The 18450-nt window shown below is 46.7% G+C and overlaps 1 protein-coding gene across 1 annotated transcript in view; it reads right to left on the reverse strand.

The window, feature by feature from the left end:
- epha5 (EPH receptor A5) overlaps nucleotides 1-18450 on the reverse strand; it is a 496258-nt gene that overhangs the window by 100271 nt on the left and 377537 nt on the right. The window contains exons 7-8 of the mRNA XM_085991135.1: nucleotides 15925-16084; nucleotides 12542-12644 (exon numbers count right to left, since the gene is read on the reverse strand). Coding sequence (XP_085847261.1) covers nucleotides 12542-12644; nucleotides 15925-16084 — 263 coding nt within the window. The remainder of the gene's footprint in view (nucleotides 1-12541; nucleotides 12645-15924; nucleotides 16085-18450) is intronic.

Here is an 18450-nt window from a genome sequence, read left to right on the forward strand (position 1 = left end):
ATAAAGGTTCTAAATTGGGGGAGGCCAATTTTAATATGATAAGGCAGGATCTGGCCAAAGTGGACTGGGATCAGCTACTTGTAGGAAAATCCACATCAGAGCAGTGGGAGGCTTTCAGAAAGGAAATAGAGAGAGTACAACGCCAACATGTTCCCATAAAGGTCAAGGGTGGGACCAACAAGCCCAGGGAACCCTGGATGTCAAGGGATATACAAGAATGGATTAGGAAAAAAAGGGAGGCTTTTGGCAGATACAAAGGACTAAAAACAGTGGAAGCCCTAGAGGAGTATAGAAAGTGCAGGAGGGTATTTAAAAAAGAAATTAGGAGAGCAAAGAGGGGGCATGAGAAAACACTGGTGGGCAAAATAAAGGAAAATCTCAAGGTGTTTTATTAGAATATTAAGGGCAAGAGGATAACCAAGCAAAGAGTAGTGTCCATTAGGGACCAAAGTGGCAATCTGTGTGTAGAGCCGGAAGATGTGGGTGAGGTTTTAAATGAATATTTTGCATCTGTGTTCACTATGGAGAAGGACGATGTAGGCATAGAAATCAGGCATGGGGGTTGTGATATACTTGAGCAAATTAACATTAAGAGGGAGAAGGTACTCACAGTTTTAGTTGGCTTAGAAGTGGATAAATCCCCAGGCACAGATGAGATGTATCCCAGGCTGCTGTGTGAGGCAACGGAGGAGATTGCAGGGGCTCTGAAACAAATTTTCAGAACCTCTCTGGCCACAGGGGAGGTGCCAGAGGACTGGAGGACAGCTAACGTAGTACCATTATTCAAGAAGGGTAGTAGGGATAAACCAGGGAATTATAGGCCAGTGAGCCTAACATCAGTGGTAGGGAAATTATTGGAAAAAATTCTGAGGGACAGAATTAGTCTCCACTTGGAGAGGCAAGGATTAATCAAGGATAGTCAGCATGGCTTTGTCAGGGGGAGATCATGTCTAACCAATCTGATTGAATTTTTTGAGGGGGTGAGTGGTTGTGTGGATGAAGGTAGTACTGTTGATGTAGTCTACATGGACTTCAGTAAGGCTTTTGACAAAGTCCCGCATGGGAGACTGATCAAGAAGGTAAGAGCCCATGGGATCCAGGACAATTTGGCACATTGGATCCAAAATTGGCTTTGTGGCAGGAGGCAGAGGGTGATGGTCGAAGGTTGTTTTTGTGACTGGAAGCCTGTGTCCGGTGGTGTACCGCAGGGATCGATGCTGGGTCCCTTGCTGTTTGTAGTGTATATTAATGATTTAAATATAAATGTAGGAGGTATGATCAGTAAGTTTGCAGATGACACGAAAATTGGCGGGGTGGTAAATAGCGAGGAGGGAAGCCTCAGGCTACAGGATGATATAGACAGGTTGGTCAGATGGGCAGAACAGTGGCAAATGGAATTTAACCCTGAAAAGTGTGAGGTGATGCATTTTGGGAGGACTACCAAGGCAAGGGAATATACAATGAATGGTAGGACCCTAGGAAGTACAAAGGATCAGAGGGACCTTGGTGCGCATGTACATAGATCCCTGAAGGCAGCAGGACAGGTAGATAAGGTGGTTAAAAAGGCATATGGGATACTTGCCTTCATTAGCCGAGGCATAGAATATAAGAGCAGGGAGGTTATGATGGAGTTGTACAAAACGCTAGTTAGGCCACAGCTGGAATACTGTGTGCAGTTCTGGTCGCCACACTATAGGAAGGATGTGATTGCATTGGAGAGGGTGCAGAGGAGATTCACCAGGATGTTACCTGGGCTGGAGTGCTTCAGCTATGAAGAGAGACTGGACAGGCTGGGTTGTTTTCCTTAGAGCAGAGAAGGCTGAGGGGGGACCTGATTGAGGTGTACAAAATTATGAGGGGCTTAGATAGGGTAGATAGAAAGGAACTTTTCCCCTTAGTAGAGGGGTCAATAACCAGGGGGCATAGTTTCAAGGTAAGGGGCAGGAGGTTTAGAGGGGATTTGAGGAAAAACTTTTTCACCGAGAGGGTGGTTGGAATCTGGAACTCACTGCCTGAAAGCATGGTGGAGGCAGGAACCCTCACAGGATTCACGAAGCATTTGGATGAGCACGTGAAATGCCATAGCATACAAGGCTACGGAGCAAGTGCTGAAAAATGGAATTAGAATAGATAGGGCTTGATGGCTGGTGCAGACACGATGGGCTGAAGGGCCTCTTTCTGTGCTGTATAACTCTATGGGCTGGATTTTCATTGAGGAGGCGGGACTACAACTTTCAGGGTTGTAGTCCCGCCTCCATCGAGTTCTAGCCAACCCATGCGATTTTGACTTGATTGACCTTGTTGAGCCCGCCCAGCAGGCTCAGCAGGCCAATTAAGGGCCACCCAGCAACAGGTGATGTCACAGATTGACATTTCTGTAGTGTATGTACCTTTAAGAGACAACTACTTTTACAGCTCCTGTATGCTGTAGTACCGGCAGTGACCACACCTGTATATAAGCCTTGAGCATGCCTCTGTACTGTCACTCTTTAGACTACCCTCCTCCAGTAAACACCTGTTGATTGTTAAGTTACAGCCTCGGTGTAGTTATTGGAAATCATACTTTAAGAATCACGGATTCAACAGTGGCGACGAGGTCAATTCGAATCTACCTGCAACTCGGCATTTCCCTTCAAGGATTCACTCCGGGAGGGCGGTGGAAGAAAGTCGAGGCCAGAAGCACGGGCGTCGACCACGAGCAACCGCCCAGTCATCCGGCAGAGATTGAACATCGCAGGGGAGGCTGTTGAGAGCCGGGCTTGGTTCCCCAGCCACGACGATCCAGCAACAGACTGGCAACAGGTACAGCGCAGACCCTTCCCGGACAGCGGCGGCTGGAGCCGACCGACGGCAGAGAAAAAGCCGAGCAGTGTCGACGGGGTAAGAGAGAGGGTGACGCGCATAGGGCGTAGCCGGGGGTTGAAAACCGAGCGGCGTCGAGGAAAAACAAAACAGAGAGAGAGAGGGTAAAGCAGCAGCCGGGTTCAGGACCGAGCGGCGGCAACGGGAAAGGTGCACAGGAGAACGCGCAGAGCACAGCCAGGGCTCAAGGGCTGAACAGCGTCCGCGGGGAGGAGAAGTGAGAGCGCGGGAGACGCCATTGAGCCGCGGAGAAGAAGGGAGAGCGCGGGAGACGCCATTTTAGAAGCCGCAGCGGAGAAGAAGGGTGAGCGCGGGAACAAAGGAAAGCGCGGGAGATGCCATTTTGTGCCAGCGGAGAAGAAGGGAGAGCGCTGGAACTGCCATTTTAGACAGTTAAATCACGCCCAGGGATGCCGAAGAGTGGCAGTATCACTGCATTCGACAATGAAGTCGAAGATTGGGCGACATATGTGGAATGCATTGAGGTGTACTGCAGGGCGAATGAAGTGCCAGATGCTAGGAAAGCACTGGTTTTGTTAAATTCCATGGGTGCAAAAACGTATGGGTTACTGCGAAACCTAATAACCCCAGAGAAGCCCGTGGATAAGAATTTCAAAAGCATAGTAGAAATCCTACAGGACCACTTAAACCCCACACCACTGCTGATAGCAGAAAGATTTAAGTTCCACAAAAGGAACCAGCATAAAGACGAAAGTAATGCTGAGTACTTAACGGAACTGCACAAGCTATCGAAACACTGCCAGTTTGGAGTGGGACTAGCAGATACGTTAAGGGACAAGTTTTTGTGTGGGCTTCAAAGTGAAGGAACCCAGAAACGGCTTCTATCAGAAAAGGATCTTACGCTGGACAAGGCTTTCAGCATGGCAGTATCACACGAAGCAGCCGCACGGGGCGCTGCAGAGATACAACGGAGACCGCAAGAAAATGGCACCAATGAAATGTCATATGGAGCAGGGAAGTGTTATCGCTGCGGCAGAACAACACACGACCAGAAGGATTGTTGGTTCAAGGACCAAGTGTGCAGACAGTGTGGAAAAGCAGGACACATAGCAAGAGTCTGCAGGTCAGGGAAGAAAACCAACAGCAAGAAATCTCCACAGGAGAAGTACAAAAAGGTACATAAGGTGATGGACAGTAGTTCACACGAACAGAAAAGTGATACAGACTCCGGAAGCAAGGAGCTGGGTTGTCTGAAACTACATAAGGTAACCAAAATGGAGGATCACCAGACTATCTGGGTCACACTCAAGATAGACGGAGTCCAAGTGAAAATGGAATTGGACACAGGATCAGCCCTAACAGTCATAAACCAAAGGGACTACAAGCGGCTATTTTCACATAGACCCTTGAAAGCTACAGAGATTGTATTGAAGACGTACACGGGGCAAAAAGTCTACACCAAAGGAAAAATAAGGGTGAAAGTGACATACAAAGGCCAGGAAATACCTAAAATGGACCTATATGTATTGCCAGATGGAGGACCACCACTACTAGGACGTGAATGGATCCGGAAGATACAATTAGATTGGCATTCCATACAGGCACTGAAGGTTGAGGCCAAAAAGGATGACGACGTCACACCTGGACGACTGTCAAAAATGCAAACTGACACACAAGAAGTGTTCCAGGAGGGACTCGGAACACTAAAACGCATAACAGCAACGATTAAAATAGAGGAAAATGCAAGCCCAAAGTATATTAAGGCCAGACCGGTGCCTTATGCGATCCGACCAGCCGTCGAAGCAGAGCTGGAAGGGTTGGAACGTTCAGGAGTACTGTCCAAAGTAGACTGGAGTGAGTGGGCTACACCCATCGTTCCTGTAATGAAGAGGTCATTGAGTAATACGCCTGGGGAACCAAAGAAGGTCCGCATCTGTGGGGATTTTAAGGTGACAGTGAACCCAATCCTTCACACGGTACAATATCCGCTTCCACGGATTGAGGATATTTTCGCCTCACTATCTGGAGGTAAACGCTTCACCAAAATTGATCTGGCCCAGGCGTACTTGCAAATGGAGGTCGAAGAAGCCTCGAAACAATACCTCACGATCAACACTCATAAAGGTCTCTACCAATACAATCGGCTGGTGTTCGGGGTAGCATCGGCTCCGGCTATTTGGCAAAGGGCAATGGATCAAGTCCTGCAAGGGATTCCAGGGACCCAGTGTTATTTGGACGACATCCTGGTCACGGGCGAAAATGACAGTGATCACCTCGCCAACCTGGAGAAGGTGCTCACTAGATTAAAGGAATATGGGCTACGAGCTAATCGCCACAAGTGCGAGTTTTTCCAGAAGCAGATCTCGTATTGTGGCCACGCTATTGATGAAGAGGGGTTACATAAGTCCCCTGAAAAGATTGAGGCAGTAGTCAAGGCTCCAGCACCGGAAAATGTGTCACAACTGAGGTCGTTCCTCGGGCTGGTAAACTACTACCATAAGTTCTTAACAAATTTGTCTACAGTATTACACCCACTGAACACCCTACTGCAAACGGGGGTACCATGGAAGTGGAATGACGAATGTAAACGAGCTTTCCAGAAGTGCGAAGAATTGATCACATCAAAAGAGGTGTTGGCCCATTTCAACCCAGCACTACCAATTCGGTTGGCATGTGATGCATCACCCTATGGTATTGGAGCGGTGCTGTCGCACAAATTCCCAGATGGGTTGGAGAGGCCAGTAGCCTTTGCGTCTCGGTCACTAACCTCAGCCGAGCGCAACTACGCCCAGATTGACAGGGAGGCCCTCAGCCTAGTATGGGGAGTAAAAAAATTCAACCACTATCTGCATGGGCAGAAGTTCACCTTGCTGACTGACCACCAACCACTTGTCTCCATCTTCAATCCAAAGAAGGGTGTTCCGGTGATGACTGCACAACGGTTACAAAGATGGTCCCTTTTTCTAGCGGCGAACCAATATGAAATAGAATATAAAGGCACAAAACAGCATGGAAACGCTGATGGGCTATCACGCCTGCCATTGCCTACTGTGGAGGAAGCACCAGCAGTGGACCCTATCGAGATATTTTATTTGTCACTAATTGAACGATTGCCAGTAACTAACGCGGATATAGAGAAGGAGACCCGCAATGATCCGGCACTGTCTCGGGTATATGATTTGACGGTGAGGGGATGGCCAACACATGGCGACTCACTGTTGCCAGCATTCTCATCCAGAAGAGAACAGCTGTCAGTATGCCAGGGGACAGTGATGTGTGGATCCCGAGTGGTAATTCAACCCAAGTTAAGGGAGAGAGTGCTCAATGAGCTTCACGAAGGTCATCTGGGAAGCGTAAAAATGAAAAGCCTTGCTCGGGCTTATGTGTGGTGGCCGGGGATCGATCAACAAATCGAGGACCTAAAAAGAGCTGCTCAGGATGCCAGAAGGTCCAAAATGCACCACCACATGCCCCTCTACACCCATGGGAGTGGCCCTCCTCTCCATGGCAACGGGTGCATATTGATTTTGCTGGTCCATTCATGGACTCAATGTTCTTAATAGCAGTGGATGCTCACTCGAAATGGCCTGAGGTGATAAAAATGTCCTCAACCACTACGGAGAAAACGATTGCAGTCCTACGGACCATACTTGCCAGGAACGGCTTGCCAGAGCAGATTTGCTCTGATAATGGACCACAATTTGTGTCCGAAGAGTTTCGGAAATTTATGAGAAGGAATGGGGTAAGGCATTACACATCCGCCCCGTATCATCCAGCCACAAATGGATTGGCTGAGAGGTTCGTACAAACCTTTAAAAAGGTGATAAAGGCCATGTGCGATGATGAAATTCCACTACAGCATAAGGTGGACAATTTCCTGTTAGCCTACAGAAATGCGACACATGCAGTTACCAACCAGACCCCGGCCATGATGTTCTTTAACCGAAGGTTGAGATCTCGTCTGGATTTGCTCAGACCAAATGTGCGAAGAAGTGTTGTGGATAAACAATTCCAGCACATCAATGAGAAGCCATCAAGGAGCTTCAATGTAGGACAACCAGTCTTGGCCCGTGACTACCGAACAGAGAAATGGCAACCCGGAACGATATGCACACGGCAGGGGCCATTAATGTACACAGTGGATGTCGGGGAGAACATTGTGAGACGCCACGTCGACCAGATCTTAGCGTCACAGGAACGAGTCAACCCCATGTCTCGCGTCCCTGGGGATGAACCCGACATACCGGTAGCATCTACCTCAGAAACAGTAGCAGTGGAAACTGATGAAATAACCGACGAAAAGGGGCCAGAATCGCCTCTGCACCAAGAACAAGAACCTCAGGAAAGGCGCTATCCAGAAAGGATCAGGAAGCCACCCCAAAGTCTGAATCTATAAATGGACTATTTCAGTTTAATATGCATGTTAAAGTGTTAATTGTTATTTGAACATTATGGGTACTGCTAATCTAAAAGGGGAGGAATTGTAGTGCATGTACCTTTAAGAGAGAACTACTTTTACAGCTCCTGTATGCTGTAGTACTGGCAGTGACCACACCTGTATATAAGCCTTGAGCATGCCTCTGTACTGTCAGTCTTTAGACTACCCTCCTCCAGTAAACACCTGTTGATTGTTAAGTTACAGCCTCCATGTAGTTTTTGGAAAACATCATACTTTAAGAATCACGGATTCAACAATTTCATCTGTCAAGACCTTTTGACAGATGAAATATCAGCGTTTCACAGCTGTTTGAAGCTGTCAAACAATGAAAATCTATACTCTAAGTTAATTCCTTCCTCTCAGGATGATTTAGAGATCTCCCCGGAACAGAAAGCTGAATGCTGCAATTTTTGACAGATCACGGCCATTCTGCTTTCTGTTCCGGTGAGATGAGGGACTCCCGAGACCTGAAGGAAGGAAGGCTATAAAGGTAAGAAAAGGTAAGTAAAACTTCTTTCAACACTTTTCACACACCAAAGTCACTTACCTCTGCACTCATGCACCCATCACTCACCTGAACACCGGACATCTCGACCCCTCCAAGCCCATCAGCCCGCCTCGCTAACTTGGCGTGGTTTGGAGACGTCGGGAATCCCACACTTCAGCTATGAAAATAGGGATTAGGCTAAAAACTGCCGAACAACTACCTGTTAACAGGCAGTTAATTGGCACTAATCCCCTTCCCGCCTCGGGGAGGCGTGTCCCAGTAGTTAACAGGTAATTTTTAGCCTAATCCCTATTTTTAATCTTGAAGTGTGGGATTTCCGATGGCTCCAAACCACGCCAAGTTAGAGGAGGCGGGCTGTTGAGTTGAAGGACTTGGAGGGGTCGAGATGTCAGTGTTCAGGTGAGTGATGTGTGCATGAGTGCAAAGGTAAGTGTGTTTGGTGTGTCTAAAGTGATTAAATAAGTTTTACATACCTTTTCTTACCTTTTCAGCCTTCCTTCCTTTAGGTCTCGGGAGTCCCTCATCTCACCGGCATAGATAGGAGAATGGCTGCAAACTGTCAAAAGTGACAGCCTTCAGCTTTCTGTGCAGGAGAGATTTCTAACTGAGTCTGTGGAGAAGGACTCAGGTTAGAAGTAAGACTGTCAGTGTTTGACAGCTTCAAACAGCTGTGAAACACTGATATTTAATCTGTCAAAACCTCTTGACAGATGAAATTTCAGTCTGTGACGTCAGCTGTTGCCGGGTGGCCCTTAATTGGCCTGCTCAACAAGGTCAATCAAGTTAAAATCATGTGGATTGGCCGCATCTCGAAGGAGGCGGGACTACAACCCAGAAAGTTGTAGTCCCGCCTCCCACCCAACTCCTGAATGAAAATCCTGCCCTATGACTCTATGACTGCAAGGTATCCATGTTAGGGAAACAGCAGATAAGTGTCTTGTGTGCCATGTGGAGAGAAGTGACAGTGAGTGCCATCTCCCTCACCCTCAGAACTGCAGACCAGTGTTGGAAAAATTTCAATGACCTGAGAAGAGTAGGCAAGATGACTTGGCGACTGCTGTGCCTTTTCTTCCTTATACACTGTGTTCACCCTCTAAAATTAATAGCTGCACAGGTCACCCTACACACTGCTCTGTGGTTAAGGGAGTCACTAAGTAGAATCTAACAATATATGTTCCCATCTCCCCTACAGCAATTACTTACACGCCAAACTTTATAACCCCTTCCTCCAATTTAACCAGGTGAAACCAGCAGATCTGTTACATCTGCTGCCTGATGCTACCTGGGACACATCCCTCAAATAACATCCCTTACCTAATTCACGTAATCTTGTTACAGGAGAAGCTTGGACATAATGGCCATGTAAGGCAATTGCCTGGAGGAAGGGATTTGGACATCAGAGAGCTGAACCCCTCTTTTAGGAGCAAGCCCTGTTGCTGCTGGTGAGGCGCCCTGCTCTAGGTGAGGGAGATGACGAGATCGGTGGGACAGAACAGGTGACAGACTAGTGACTGCACAGTCACCACGGCATCCTTGTAAAGCAGCGCACAATCATAACCTCCCACAACCTTCTCTGTCTCCTGAATCCCAAGGGGGTAATGGTCACCTATTCTTAACTTATGCCCTCCTTTCCTGCAGTTGAATTAGAACAATGTTGGATAGAAGATGATGATGAGGAGGAGTAGGTGTGGGGGGGAGGAGGGGAAGGGGAGAGGCCAAGGAGAAAGTAGCACATGGCTTTGGAGTCACCTGAAAAGGAGGATGATCGAGGAACATGGTACCCCCGTGCAGGCTTTGAGATCAGTCACCGAAGATGTGCGGCAACTGACCGTTCTCAGTTGAGGCAACATCAGAGAAGCTTTTTCTTTGTTGCAGCCATCCATGGTGGTATGGCATTTTCATTGGCATCTTTGACAGCTTCCCCCCACACATAAATGTGGCAATCAATACCTCCTCATCCATGGAAGCACAGGCTGATGGCAGTAGGAGACAGAATAGACAGTGCCCTTTGTACTGGCTATCAGACCTTGGGGTCTGGGATGCAGGCTATGTGCCTCAGGACTTTCAGGATCTGATAGTTGCCATTAGACCAGCCAGGCCACTTATCATTAAGGAAACAGATCCAAGGTCTAGTGAAATGGCAATAGCTGGAGGTAACATGCATGAGGACAGCAGCACATGTCAGGCATCCAGGCTTCCCCTCCAGAGCACGATGCAAGGGGCACATAGGAGGTGACACCAGGCTTCCCAAGAACAAGCTCCAGATATATAGCCAGCAGCAGCTCTCTCCCAGGAGCAAGCTGTCATGCAGGAGAGGCACTTCAGTCCCTTGAGCCTTTGGTACCAAAGAAGAAGCCAACCACCTCGCAAAATATTGGCCCTCAGGTTGCATCTAGGAGAAGCACTAGAATAGGGAAAATAAAGGGCACGTCTAGTTACCCTCGGGAAGTATGGTGAAAGGCAAGACTAGTTTGACTTATGGTCACTTTTGAGTTAACTGTATTAAAGAAGAATGTGAACTTATGTCATGCTCTGTTATTCGTGGATATTATAGTCACATAGGAAACTTATTTTATGCTCAGCTTTTTAATCAGATGATTAAGACTTGCATGGTCATGTAGGACCAAAGAAGTCTGATGTGATAGTGTAGGATGGGTACAGGATTGAAGGATTTGTCATTTATTTGAAGGTGGGGCAGCACGGTGGCATAGTGGTTAGCACTGTTGCCTCACAGCGCCAGGGACCCGGGTTCGAATCCGGCCTCGGGTGACTGTCTGTGTGGAGTTTGCACATTCTCCCCGTGTTTGCGTGGGTTTCCTCCGGGTGCTCCGGTTTCCTCCCACAGTCCAAAGATGTGCGGGTTAGGTTGATTGACTATGATAAATTGACCCTTAGTGTTAGGGGGATTAAATACGTGGGGTTACGGGGATAGGGTGGGATATGTGTTGATGTAGGGGTTACAGGGATCGGGTGGGATATGTGTCGGTGCAGGCTCGATGGGCCGAAATGGCCTCTATCTGCACTGTGGGGTTTCTGTGATTCTGTGATTCTGTGAAAAGGAGTTCTTACAGTGGTGACAATGGCAGACTGTGTTAAACAGATGCCATCTCTTCATTGATTAGTTGAGTTCTGATGGCCTTTGCAGCTGACACTGAGGAATTCTCCATGTGATGGTCCTCTTGATGCTCCACTCCATGCTGTTCTGCCTCCAAAGCAGCTTGGGCCATCTCCCAAGGAATCTCCATGTCCAGGCTTTTTTAGAAGGCAAAGTTGTCCAGGGGGTGTCATATATTTTAGGGCAATGTCTCTTCAAATGCTGCCTCACTCACCTTTCCTCCATCTGGCAGTGCTCCTCTTCCATTAAAATTGCACGCAAGCAAATACCCATAGGAAATTGCATAGCTGGTACTCAGGCTGAGCACTGGGGCAAAACTTTTCCAGTGGTCTCAGAGGCCTTCAAGGTATTAGAAGCCATTCCAATTCAATCCAGGTGCAAGGCAAAAAGAAATCCCTTTAAAACTCTGTGGGGGTAAAATTGGCTCGCTCCCCCTTTGGGACGATAACTTCGCCGGCGTTACTTTCAGCGCCCCGAAAAAGTTAGCGCCCCTGCGTCCGAAATTCAATGGTAGCGCCCCAAGCAGGAGGCAGGGCACTACTGGAAGCACACCCCTCCCTCTTGGGGCGCTCCCAGTGAATATCGCGGTGCTACGTGCAGCAGCGCCACACACACCAGCACGTAGCGCGCGGTACTGCAGGCCTCCCTCCCCTGATTAAAGAGGGGGGGCCTAGCGCAGCGAGCACCGGGGCCCTGCTGGACCACCGGAGAGCGGGGTGCCAGCAAAAGAGCCTGGCACTCAAGAGGAGTGCCAGGCTGACGGATCACGGCCAGTACCCCGCAGCAGGAGGCCAGAGGGGGCAGGTGCTGGCAGGTGGCCCAAAAGAAAATGGCCGCCTGGCACCTGCCCTTTAATTATTGGTGCCCCGGCTGCACAAACGCCCCCCTGACCCTGTCGGGCATAGTGTCTGGCGGTAGGTCAGGGGACACGAGCCAAGTTTGCGGCTGGGGCGCAAGCGGGGCGCTACGCACAGTAATGACGTCATCACCGGAGGCGCAGCGCCGCGGGGCGCTACCGGCTACCGCCGCCACTAACCTCCCACTGAGTTTCGCAGGAGGCGTTAGCGGCACCGCACCCGGGCGCTAGTTGCTTTGCGCAAAGGAACCAAATTTTTCCCCCAATCTCTCTTGAAAGTTTCTTCAGGTTGCACGCTGCAAAGTAAGGCACTTCCACCAGCATCAGTTGATACTAGCAACAGGTGATACTGGCGACAGGTGATACACCTTTTGTTTAGTTCTGAGTTAGCCTTGGTGCAATGGGAACACGTCATTGGATTTGGGGACTTGAGCACCGTTATTCTTTATTATTTTAATATATGATAGTGAACTCTCAGCAGCATGAGCAAGCACACACATATTGAAGGCCTTGGGTCATGTCAGGAACGACAACGCTGCCATTATGGGGCAGAAACGGGTCCCCGCCCAGAATCCATCCACAAAATTGACAATATGCTGATTTTGTGACTGAAACTCACCAAAAAAGTACAAGTAAATTTGGGGCCAATGCCTTTTTTTCTTTTAAATCTTTCATCAGCAAAGGGAACATTAGCCGTGAAATAAACTTAAGCAATACAAATATTTGACGATTTAAAGTATTACTTCCAACAACCATATTCATTTTCACCAGACATTAGTAGGGTAATCAAATTTCTCGTACCTTCCACTAAGTAGCAGGCCGGAGACCACTGCCAGCAGGATCATACCCACTGCCACGGAGACCGCGATGATTGGCACCTGACTCTCATCACCGGCAGGTAAAGCTGGAAACAGAACAGGAAGAAGCAAATGTTACAAATGCATGAGGAAACTGTGCTGACATGCTTAGAGCTATTGAAAACACATTGAGAAAAAAAAATCTTTTACAGCTTGACTACCACAAAAAGTTGTGTTTGACACTCCTGACTGATGAAGTATTTGCTCTCTGCACATGAGATATAACTGACCAAAGTATTGTTTCATACGCATGAAAGAGTAATTTGTATGTGTAAAGCACTTTTTCCTGTAATTGTACATTATCTGTCAGCATCTTATAAAATGTTAAACACTCATACACAGAAAATAGCATTTCAACATTATTGAACATGGTATTTTTTCCCCAGAAAGCTTCATTTAACACTCTGGGGCATACCATCACTTTTAAAGCTTAGCAAGACTATGCCATTATTTGCCAAAGTAGAAGAGATGACTAGCTCTTTTTCTCTCTCACTCTGCCCCACAACTAATGCTGCTGGGTTTTCCTCCTCAGTGGATTTACTCAGTGCACCTTCATTTAATATTCATTGTGGGCTCCAGATATTATTAGTGCCCTCTACAAGCAGCTCTCCTCGGATAGGGGGAGGTGGGGGCGAGTTGAAGGGGTAGGAAAATGCAGTGCTGCTTCAGCAGCTGAAAAGTCATGGCAACCATTTTATGCCTATAACAACGTGCCTCAATACAATGTTTGAGGATGGTTCTTCTTCAAGGCATATTGAGCTCAGAATTGTGAAGACTCTTCAGTTGAGGTGCTACTGTCTGCAATCTGGCAGAGGACGGCCCACCCTTTAGGCCCCGAAAGAAGGAGGCCCGCAGAGGACACAATCTAGGCCTGTGGAGCGATGTGGCCTTGGCAGTGAGTGCCACCTCATTAAGGAATGCCTTCTGAAACCCGGGTTGCATTCCATATGATGGCACTTTCTCTACTTTCTTCTTAAAGAAAATAGCCCACCACCAAAGAAGTACCACCTCAAAGCTCCTGGTGCGAATCATCAGCCAGCTACCTCAGAAGTTCCTGCCGCTGTAGGACAAGTAGATGGCTAGGATTAAAAGGGCACACAAGATTAGGCACAGAGACCTTAAGCAGTAAGGTGGTTGTCAGTGAGATGTTTTTTATCAACAATGGGATACCCATAACGTGGATTGGGGCAAGGTGGGGGGAATGCTTGTGAGAAAGAATAGCAGAATGATCTCCAAATCGCAGTTCTGGAAGTTGTACAGGAAAGATTCTTATCAGCCAGCAAATGAGTTGAGCCTGTTGCCAGAGGGGCACTATGATGGTAGAACTCATTTGGCAGTGGTTTTGGGTCTTAGTGAGATGAAGGTCTCTCTTAGCAGTTGTTCCTGTAGTTGCTTGGCAGGTGGTAAAACTCATTTATTGCATAGCCTTCTAAAGCATTGCTAAGTGCCATGCTGATGTAGCCCAACTCCATCTACAGATAGGGAGGTGTGGGTACCAGCAGGCAGGGGCCAGAGGCTAACTACAGTGCCTGTTTAGCTTGGCATCCCTCTGGTGAGCCTTCCGATCCTCTTTCTCTTCCTCCTCAAAGCAGAGGAATGGGGAGGCCTCAGGGAAACTCTTTGGCCGCAATTTTGAAAATGGATGCGGCTTGGGAGTGGGCCAGCTGGTTTCCAGATTCCAGTCCTGCCCCCAACTGCATCCGTCCCACGGATGTGATTTTACGCCTTTAGAAGGCTATGCAATAAATGAGTTTACCACCTGTCAATTAAGAGGAAGCCAGTCAGATGACGTCATTTGATGACATGTCATCTGCTGGTTTTCTTAAAGGGGCCACGCACAATTTTTCTTTGACAGCTCATTTCTCAGTGTTTGACAGCATTGAGGTGCTATGAACACTGATAATCACTGTACAAAGGTGAGCTCTTGCACCCAGGCTCTCCAATGACTCCCTCCATAGGCTAGAACAGATGGCAGCTGCAGGTGAGGTTACAGAAGCGATCTGTCACTGGTGAGAGAGGTTCTCCCAATGAGGTGGGACTAGACACCTAATTCAAAACTTGTTACCTACGGAAAAGTGTAAATGCATTAAAAATGATTTTCCCAACATTTTCTTACCTCTGAAACTCACCAGTGCACCACTGGATCCTTCACACCACTTCTGCAGCTGTCATCAATGCAGAAGCATTACAGCAGACTCACAACACGCCACACTTACCTGGCGTGGTGTCTGGACGTCAGGGAACCCGAGGCAGAAGCAGCAACATTGAAAAAGAGCCTGTTAACAAGTATCAAGTACCTGTTAACAGCCAGGTAAGTGGCTATAATCCTCTTTTTGCCACTAGGTGTCGGGTCCATGTGTAAATCATGGACCCGACACTTGGGAAGATGATTGGAGGCGGGTTGACAGCAGGTTTCCTACCCGCTATCAATCTTTGCAATTTTGACAGTGGTCCCATCACCAATCCTGCACTCTAAGGACCAGCAAAATTCCAGTCTTTTAGTTCCCAAGACCCAGTCTGTAATCTTAAAACTTGAATGTATGGTTAAAAAAAATTAAAAATCCTTGAAAGAAACTTTCCAAAAACTTAAAAATAATTAAAGCCATTGATGGTCGTCAGGTATGAAGTGCCATTGGCCACCACATGCTGGCCCACAACATCACTTCCCTTGAGGCATTCTCTATCGCTGGCAGCTACAAAGCACTAAGTGAGGGAAATGTGGCCCCTACAGCAAACAATCGCCCACCTACTGTCATTTACATGCAGCGTGGCAGAGTTGCAGTGGCTGAAGACGTATGCCCTGATGCCTGTGGCTGAAGCAAGGTCTCCCCCCAACCACCACTCGCCCCCCCCATACACCTCAAAAATGGACGGTCAAACAGAGGAAAATTCAGACTTTCACACTCTTGAAGGAACTGGTGTGTTTAATTGTTTCAGGTAATTTGGCCTTGATTTATTTCAACTGTGAAAAAACACACAAACTGACATGGAGCCTTTGACAAATAGTTTAATTTCTCAGTTCTTGATGGAAGTACCTCTTATTTTCAGCTAGTATGCATATTTATTATTACCATCACTTTTCTTGCACCAGATTCCTAATGGAATATTTAAAGTGATGATTTGCTCAGATTGCATTTTTAATCTTTGTAACTGGGCTTTGTCAAGCTGCATGTAAAATGACTGACACTTTAATTTATAGTACAGAAGGAGATTCTCTGAAGACTGTATAACTGCAAAGGTTGGGCTGGCAAAGAGCCCTCATTCTTTATTGATTTGCAGAAACTTTCTTAGCAACTGTCAGGAATGACAGTAAATAAAATGACTTACAGACTGGACTGGTTTCAAATTCAAATTTACGGCTGTAGCCTCCATATCCTGCTGCCGTGCGAGCTCGTATCTGAAAGATGTACACTGTGGTGGGTTTCAGGCCATCAACAATAATCTCAGTCTCTTTGGATTTAATGATGGTGTAGCTGGTCTCCTGGTCCTTGGAGATATTGGAATACAAAAGTGAACATATTATGGGATGAACAGTGAGCCTGCATCTTGCCTGTCATTTCACATTGTTATTACAACTTGTCGATTATTAGCTAAATGTTATTCTAATTAGTACACCAATAAAGCATCCCAGCTTTTACTTTCACTGCCCACCATTTCTTCAGCATGCTTTGAAAATAATTCTCTAATTGTGATTGAGTAGACGTATTTTTCACTGTAATAATTATTTCTTACATTTTTTTTGACATTTAAAACATAGGAACATAGGAACAGGAGTAGGCAATTGAGCCCCTCGAGCCTGTTCCGCTATTCAATGAGATCATGGCTGATCTGCGACCTAACTCAATATACCTGCCTTTGCCCCATATCCCTTAATACCTTTGGTTAACAAAAATCTATCAATATCATATTTAAAATTAACAATTGAACTAGCATCAATTGCCATTTGCAGAAAAGAGTCCCAAACTTCTACCACCCTTTGTGTATAGAAGTGTTTCCTAAGTTCATTCCTGAAAGGTATGGCTCTAATTTTTAGACTATGCCCCCTAGTCCTAGACTCCCCAACCAGCAGAAATCGTTTCTATCTATCCTATCTGTTCCCTTTAATATCTTGAAAACTTCGATCAAATCAACCCTTAACCTTCTAAATTGCAGGAAATACAACCCTAGTTTGTGTAATCTTTCTTCGTAATTTAACCATTGAAGTCCGGGTATCATTCTGGTAAACCTACGCTGCTCTCCCTCCAAGGCCAATATATCCTTCCTAAGGTGTGGTGCCCAGAACTGCTCACAGTACTCCAGGTGTGGTCTAACCAGGGCTTTGTATAGCTGTAGCATAACTTATACCCCTAAATCAATGCCTGTATCAAGCCTTCTTGGAGCAGATATCATAAACACACAAAGCATTGGCACTTATGTCCTGGTGATCACTTCATAACTGCAGACTTTATCACAGTCCATGAGCAACCTGATTGTTGTACATTAATGATCCACTTACTAAAAGATAGACAACTGTAAAACTTATTTACTGTATAAATTGATAGTGTAGTCTAGGTGTGATACAGAGCAAATAAATACTAGTTGAAAAGGTATGTGGAAAATAACTATGTAGTGCCAAAGTAGGTGGAACATATAAACACAGAAGGGGTGAAATTCATCGTGGGCAGTAGCGCAAAATGGGCACTAGCGAATCGGCCGCCCGTTTTACACTGCTTCCGATTTCCTTTTCCATTCAACAATTTACACACAACTGTGATTTATAATCTTTCTTCTTTTAAAAGTGAAAACGCAACTGAAAAATAGAAGTATAACTTATGCATCAGATTTTGCTCTAAATGACAGCCAATATTCAAAATACTTTTCTCACACAACTAGGTATAGATTCTTAGTGCCAGTGCATCATAGCATCATAGAATGCTCCGGCACAGAGGGAGGCCATTTGACCCATCGTGCCTGTACCAGCTCTTTGAAAGAGCTAGCCAATTAGTCCCACTCCCCTGCTCCTTCCCCACAGCCCTGCAAATTTTCCCCTTCAAGTATTTATCCAATTCTCTTTTGAATGTTATTATTGAATCTGTTTCCGCCAGCCTTTCAGGCAGTGCATTCCAGATCATAACAACTTGCTGCAGAAAAAAATGTTTCCTCATGTCATCTCTGGTTCTTTTGCCAGTCACCTTAAGTCTGTGTCCTCTGGATAATTCATAAATGTCCACTCCTTCCATTTTTGGTGCCCAGCGTACACAGCAAGCATTCCCAGGTCAGTACAAGGTAAGTGCATGCAGAGTAAAACTCCCTCAGTGGGGCAGATGCCTTTGCTGATGGTAGTAAACCATTAGATTGCATAGGATCCTGACAGCTAGCACAGAAAGGAGGCTTTCATCCCATTGGCGTGAAGTAGATTTGCGCCATGTCCCATGGGGGACGGGATGGTATTTTAACTCACTGCACCACCTAGTTTAATGAGTAATTATTGCTCACTGATTAATGACATAATTGAAGTAGAGTATGCATGTTGTTAATTAGGAAGCAGCTGTTTCCAAGATCAATACAACTGCAAAGCTACAGAATCGATTTTTTATCTGCAGCATTTTATCAAAAACAGAGTAATTGGCCTCGATATTAATCCCCCACGACGGGTGGGAGAGGGTCGGGGAGGTGGGTCAAAAATGTTTAAAAGGGGAATGCGTCCACAACCCTCCGTGCACGCGCCTGCCGCCATTTTCATGGCGGTAAGTTTTGTGACGTGGAGAGGCGGGACACTTCATTAACACATTTAATTCCACAGTGCAATTGGGAGCCTGATTTAAATTTAACAGTTGCCGTGCAGGTTTCCCAGGACTCGGGAAACCCGACAGT

Source organism: Somniosus microcephalus, chromosome 1 (assembly GCF_052327205.1).
Source record: "Somniosus microcephalus isolate GS21.2 chromosome 1, FLI_Smic_1.0, whole genome shotgun sequence".
Lineage (NCBI taxonomy): Eukaryota > Metazoa > Chordata > Chondrichthyes > Squaliformes > Somniosidae > Somniosus > Somniosus microcephalus.